At 52.9% G+C, this 7,036-nt stretch overlaps 1 protein-coding gene across 4 annotated transcripts in view; it reads left to right on the top strand.

Annotated features, from left to right (window-relative positions):
• Nucleotides 1-3,536, top strand: part of Pcnx2 (pecanex 2) — a 192,747-nt gene extending 189,211 nt beyond the window's left edge. For all 4 annotated transcript variants that reach the window (XM_074056857.1, XM_074056858.1, XM_020182141.2 and 1 more), the window contains 2 exons: nt 959-1,407; nt 2,633-3,536. In XM_074056857.1, the coding sequence (XP_073912958.1) occupies nt 959-1,407; nt 2,633-2,806 (623 nt within the window). In that variant the 3' untranslated portion in view covers nt 2,807-3,536. The remainder of the gene's footprint in view (nt 1-958; nt 1,408-2,632) is intronic.
• The last annotated feature ends 3,500 nt before the right edge of the window (nt 3,537-7,036 follow it).

A 7,036-nucleotide genomic window follows, 5' to 3' on the forward strand; every position in this document is an offset into this window, starting at 1 on the left:
ACAGAGGGCGTTTGCCCCTTTGTTCCCGGAATTTGAGGGAAGGCCCCGTCAAGTATGGGTGGTCTATGCAGCGTGCAAATCACTGATTTGTGGATAAATGTGGAGGATTTTTGGACAGTGGTCGGCTTTACAGTGTAAATCACAAAGAGATGTCTGCCCTTGCCAGACTCTGAGTAAACTAACAAATCTCCCCCCTCTCTTCGCTCTGAATCATCATGTTCTCCCCTCACCCCCATTTTTCCTCTGAAAGAACAGGGACCTTCAGGGTCATGGCCACTCCCTGGGTGAGAGGCTGATAACCCCAGGCCAGGGCTGAGTACACACTCATCCCAGAGAGGCCAGCGGCAACCCTGAGTACCCTGCAACTCAACACAGGCTGAGTTCTTCCTCCCACCAGCGTTCTTAGCCTACAAGCAGGGGAAACCAAGGCACCAATGCCTTCTGAATTCTATTGTCACAGTGTCCCCAACTGGCACTGTGGCTGCACAGTCGTCTCCAGCCCTGTCCCAGCCTTGCAGGTGGGCTGCCCTGGCTTCCTGGGCCCAGGCAGAGATGATGGCTCCAGCAGCACGTGGACACAGGTGCTCCCGGCCACCTGATGCAATGATGTGCTGCAAATGTTTTGTTTGTTTCACTGGCTCATATTCATACATATTCATGTGTACAATTTGATTCAGGTCCACATGGGCAATCAGGGTAAGTAGCATTTCCATCTTCTTCAACATTTGTCATTTCTGTGTTGAGGACCTTCAGGGCTCTTCTATGTAGTTACTTTGAAATGTGTCATACCTTGTTAACTGTAGTCGCCCCACTGTGCCACAGGACAGACCTGTCTTATCTGTATTTGGAACCTGTTACTCAGGCCCTTGAAAGGGAGTGAGACTCATGTTCACCACAGCACTTCTCACACTGGCTGATGTGACCCACTGGACTCTCTCTCTCCCCACCTCCCTTGCAGGTACGATGAAGGGCAGAAGCCAGTCTGTCCAGGCACACTCGGCACTCAGTCAGAGACCACCGGCCCTGAGCTCCTCTGGCCCCATCATGGAGAGCCGCCAGGCCTTCCTGCAGACGTCTTCCTCAGTGCACGAGCTGGCCCAGAGACACTCAGGCAGCCGGCTATCCTTGCACACCTCAGCTGCATCCCTACATTCTCAGCCACCACCCATCACCACCACGGGCCACCTGAGTGTCCGTGAGCGAGCTGAGGCCCTCATCCGCTCCAGCCTGGGCTCCTCCACCAGCTCCACGCTCAGTTTCCTCTTCGGCAAGAGGAGCTTTTCCAGTGCACTTGTCATTTCTGGACTCTCGGCTGCAGAGGGGGGCAACACCAGCGACACCCAGTCTTCCAGCAGTGTCAACATCGTGATGGGCCCCTCAGCCAGGGCTGCAGGTCAGGCCACACGGGTAAGTACTACTGTGTGTGGGGAGTCAGTCCTGCCTGACTGGGGTACCACGCAGCCTTAGGTTCCCGCCCACCTGACTGTGGAGTGCCATCATCACCTTCTCCCGAGGGTTCTCGGTGACATGCTGCTGTAGGGAGAATGCTCCCTTCATCCATGCCAAGGAAGCAGGGTGGCCTCCTGTTCATGTCCCATCTTTCTGGCTGGAGGGACAGGAAGGAGCAATCAATGCAGAGTTAAAATAGCATGCATTCCTACCCAGCACTTTCAGATAGCTAAATACTGGAAGATGAGTGGTTTACGAACCTCAGAGCCGGAATTCCAGGTTGGGTGATACTACATGAAACCAGAGCTTCCTAAGGGAGAGAGCAAGTGAAGAGAGAACACAGGGATCCCTTACAAAATGGGTGGCGTTACGGCAAAAATGGGTCAGATGTGGAGGTTTCCTTCTTTGCTTTCTCAAGTTCACAGGAAAGTCAGTGCTCAGCCTCAGGTCCAGTGCAGTCACTGTGCCATCCTCCGTCTCCTTCATGCTGGGCTCCTGGGGAGCCCGGGCTGGGACAGGCTGGTCTAGAGAGCCCAGGGCTGCAGCAAGGGCCTGTCCTCCCTGGAGGATGGATGGAGATGGCTTCCTGCAGCCCCCTGGGCCATACAGGCCAACAGAAAGGACGTTATTGCCAGAGTTTTGCTTGAGTTTAATTATCTAAACTCACAAACATCTTCCCCTTTTTTCTCATTTCCTCAATAAAAAAGCACAAAATACCACTTCTTTCCCCATCCCAGTCTGGTTTAAGTCACACCCCATGGGTGTATTTCTGGGATTCTGGCAAATTTTCCTTCCCTATCTCCAGCAAGGATGATGAATCCTTGGACTCCAAGCATCCAGAACCAGTGGCCTCTGTGTCACCATCGGGATGGAATCTCCCTGTGTTACTTGCCGGAGCTCAGTATGGGTGGAAAGAGGGGGGTTGCTGGGGAGTTCCAGGCACACACATCCAGCACACCCTGATCTCCTGGGAAACGCCCATGTCCAGAGACTCCACAGTCGCGTGGCTTTGGCACATTCTAACCTTAGCCTAGGCCACCTGTCAGGCCTGTCATTTCACTTGGTATTACCCCAGCTCCAGTTCCCACGGCATGAGGGGGTCGGGGGACGGGGAGGTGACTTGAAAAAGAGCTGGTCAGTGAGTGTAGCTGAGCAGTCCTTGCTTCTCCTATCTCTTTGGAAGCACTTTTCCGAGCCATGTGACCCCTCAGATTCCGCTGAGCAGGGCCAGCTTCATGACCGAGGTCTGGCCGAGGCCATGGCAGAGAACCTGGGGGTGATGTGCAGAAGAGCCAGCCAGGAGGACATGGGCCTGGACGACACAGCTTCCCAGCAGAGCATCTCGGGCGAGCAGTAGGAAGCACATGGTCTGGGGAGAACAGGCTTGCAGCTCACCTTCCTGCTCCCCACTGTGCCCCAAACCCTACAGAGCCCGTTCTGTGACAACTTGTAAGGAAAATGAGAGCTCACCTAGAAAACAGAGTAACTTTATCTCAGGTTCTTGAAAACAATCTCACACGATGGGGGGAAAGGACACCATGCCTCCTTCCCCAAGCACCGCACAAGAATTTAACATTTCAAACAAAAGCCATGTAATACTTCACACAACTACAGCAGGCACAGCCATGAGCCACACTCCTTCTGGCCCTGGTGAAAGCAGGATGTCTGCATGCTAAATGATGGGCAGCTTGTGCCAACCTGTCACCACGAGAAAGAGATGAGCAGCAGTGGGAGGTGACACCGTCAGCGGACGGATGCATTAAGGTTAAGGCCGAGTGTGAAGAAAACCTCGTTCCCGTGTCATCGTTGCCCAGCTGTTGGTAGCAGTGGCAGCCTCACTAGCAGAACCACAATAGTGCATGCAGTCCTGTCTTTGCTCAGCATTCTGGGAGAAATCAGGGCACGTCAGGAGCAAGTTTAGAGATGGAGAGGGCATGGCAAGTCACAGAGGTCCGCGATGCCCCTCCAGACCGCCCAGCCTCCGCGTGCTTCCCAGGAACGCATGCTTGTCTTCCAAGCTGAGCCACCCTGTGCCACGAGCACATTTGCACACACCATGGTCTTTGGAATTAAAATGTTTGCACTTATGGCTGTGTCTGTCTGCTGCTTGAATTTGGCTGAAACTGCTGTTGTTCCTAAACATGTCTCCTTTACTGTGCAAATGACATCTTTTCCCATCTCAAGACACCCCTGGGCAAAGTGGACAGGGAGAAGGGGAGGGCCTGAAATACACGGAACGTGTGGAACAGTCCCTTGACCTGGGGGACATCTGATTGGAAAGACAACAGTTAGAATTTAGGAACAGCCACCAAATGTCTTCACAGCATCTGGGATTTGGGAGTTGGGAGCTGGGAGGGGCTGCTGTAGCACAGAGCCCCTTACCACTTGGAAGTAGGTGGTAATTTCTTCTAAGGATCAGCAATTAATGGGCCCTATAATCAGACACAGAGTGCTAGATATCTCTCCATAATCACTAGAGACAGACTTTAACTCTGGTTTATACACAGCTGTTTGTCCAACGAGAAATTGACATAGCCACTGTGATTCTCTATGTTGTCCAAACTAAACTTGGCTGGCAGCTCCCCAAACCGTCTTGGGCAAATCACAGACCTCAGGACCAAACGGCTGGGCCTGAGCTGGTGGTACGGTTTCCTCACGTCAGGCGTATCCTTGAGTTCAATAAGGCAAAGGCCATGCACCTGAGAGTGGTCAGAGGCGCACCCGGCACACCTCCCTCTCATCCACAAGGCAGGCCCATGAGTTCTCCTCCAAGAAGCCGCCTATCCACCATGCAGGCCAGGCATCCTAAGTATACACCACAAGAGGTGTGGACACAGACACACACACCATTAAGGAAAGAGGGCGGCACTGGAGTCACTCCACTCCATGGGCCCTTGTGGCCATTTGGCAGCACCAACAAGCTTTTCGTTTAACTGTGGTACACAGTCACATGTGCAACCATGACCTTGTTGCTCTGGTCCTCCAGGCAGGCAGCCATGCATCTGACTGCGTTTCTTACCAGGCAGTGTCACAGCCCTGTGATGGGAGACATTCCTGAATGATGCTTTTTGCTAGGGTTGCTCAAAAGTTCTGCTGGCATACAGCTAAAGTTCTTTCCTGCATTTGGACACCAAGCAAAACCGTTTCTTCTCGAAGGATAATATAAAAAGTGTGGCATTTGGTTTTGTATAAATCACAGCTAATTTGGCACCAAATCTAAATTCTGCAGTGCATTGAAGCCTCCATGTCTGGCAAGCAGGTCTCTAAAATCACTGAATGCTCCAGCACCTCTGCCCATAAAACATGTGACGAACTGTGTTTACTCAGCTTCCACCTCTGTATTGCTCTGTCCCAAGTCTTGTTCTACAGCGTCTGCCAGGGTCACATACAGAGATGGCCCTCCCAGACACAGCCTGCTACAAACCCAGAGCCAGACAGGAAGAAAAAATGGACAGGGCCATTCCACAGTCCCTGGTAACCTTGGTGACTTGGGGACCGGGGATGGGATGAGTGACTAAACTTGTATCTTTACCGAGAGCCTTTTGTGTTCAACTCCCTGCACAAACTTTCCTGTATTGAGAGGTAAGAGGACTGGGAAAACTATTGTGGTGAAGTGGCTGGATGACCTGCTGTGAGGGAGGCAGGCAGGAAGGACAAAAGCCATTCCCCAGTCACCCTGGCACCCTCCCATCTGGCCATGTTACCACAGCTGAACTTCCCATGAGCAAGGTGCATGTCAATTGCATGCTTTTCAAAGTGCATTCTTCCTTCAGTCAGGATCCGTGCCAGCTCTGTCAGATGTCCTGATGATGTTCACGAGTGTCCACCACTTACCTAACATCATTCTTGCTCCCTGACCACCGTCTGACACAGGAGTACAATAACCACTGCAGGACTTCCCAGTTTGCTACAGTTAAGTGCCAGCTGTGGGGTCTTGGGCACCCGAGGCAGAAAACCTAAATGAGGATCCAACAGGAAGGAGTAGAAGGAGCATGGGCCTCAGAGCCATTTAGACTTGAGTTCAAATCCCGTTTGCACAGCTAGTGCCATGCAGCTCAGGCTGGCCTTAAACTCCAGAGCCTCCTGCCTCAGTCTCTCAACCGCTAGAGTTACAGGAGTCCACCACCATGCCATGCTCATGTGCTCTTGACCCGACTTCACTTTGGGAGCTTGTCTCTACCATCGCAGAAGCATGACGCCACTGGCAGTGCTTCACTGGACAGCCTTCAACAGGCCGTGGTCCCCTGCCCTCCGTCAGCACAACTGTCTAGAGTGGTAAGCGCCCAGTGAGTTTTTCTGCTTTCTTTGAAATAAATTTCATCCGCTTTTCCTTTATTTATTTTTGTTGTGCTGGGGATGGGACCCAGAGCCTCACACATGCTAGACAAGTGCTCTGCTTTGCTTTCTCTAATGTAAGATAAAATTGAAGTGCGGTGAACAGTATTGCTGAAACACGGAGTGCAAAAGGACACACGTGCAGCACACTCCTTCATGTTGCAGGTGCCCGAGGCCCTTGTAAACACACAGCAGTGCCCAGAGTGGTGGCAGCATGGTGGCGTTCTGCTTCAGCCAGCAGGCAGTGGGTCAGATTCTGGGCTTGCCTTGGGCACGTCAGTGACCCCCCCCCCCGCCCCCGTCTCCCTTGTTCTGGGTTCCTTAGGGCTGAGTGGGGCTGGGAAGTAGTCACAGGTTTTGGCTGGGGTAGGGATCTAGGCATGGTGACAGCCATCCTGGAAGCCTATAGCCCATGCCTGTGCTCAGTGCCTCTTCTATCCTGGTGCCTGTGGTGAACTCACAACCAGGTGACAGACACCCTGAGCTCCAGTCATGGCATCCCAGGACAGCCCACCCAGGGCCAGGGCAGCAGGAGACACCCACTTCCTCCCACTGGGCAGTGGCACTTTGAGAGGGATAGTTCAAGGTCTTGAAGGCCTTTCTGTTGTGGCCTTGCCGAGGCATGGCAAGTCCAGGTCGAGCTCTGATAGCTACACTGGAAGAGAAGCCAAGGTGAGTTTCCAACCTGGCTGTGTACCTGGGCTGGCTTTAGAGCAAGTGCCTCCACTCGCTGTCCACTGGCTTAGGTAACAGCCCCCGGTAACTCTCGCTGTCATTTCTGGGAATGTCTGCATCACAGAGGGGACACATGTTCACAACAGTGAGTTTATGGCTTATGCTAGTTCTAGAATACCCTGGCAACTCCTCTATCTTCACAGAAAATGACCAGAAACCCCCAACTGCTTCCCACTCCAGGACCACCAGCCACATGGCCTCTGGTTTCTAGTTGTTGCTCTTTTCCTGCTTCTGTAGCACTGCTGGGGACCCCGGCCTGCCTGCAGCATCACTTGGGACACTGTGGGGCAGCTGGGGGTGCCATATCACCCTCGGTAGATGACAATCATTTCCCTTTTATTTTTGGAAGGAAAACTAGCCACAGAAAGGTTCCAAACTGCCCCGGGTAAACTTGGCACACGCAGGCTCTGCTGTGCCCAGTAGGCCCCGCTCTCCCTGTCCTTCAGCCTGCAGAGGGTCAAACAGCCTGGACAATCTGAAGGCCATGTGCCTCCCACAACACTTGAGAGTCTGAACC

This window comes from Castor canadensis, chromosome 15, assembly GCF_047511655.1.
Source record: "Castor canadensis chromosome 15, mCasCan1.hap1v2, whole genome shotgun sequence".
NCBI lineage: Eukaryota > Metazoa > Chordata > Mammalia > Rodentia > Castoridae > Castor > Castor canadensis.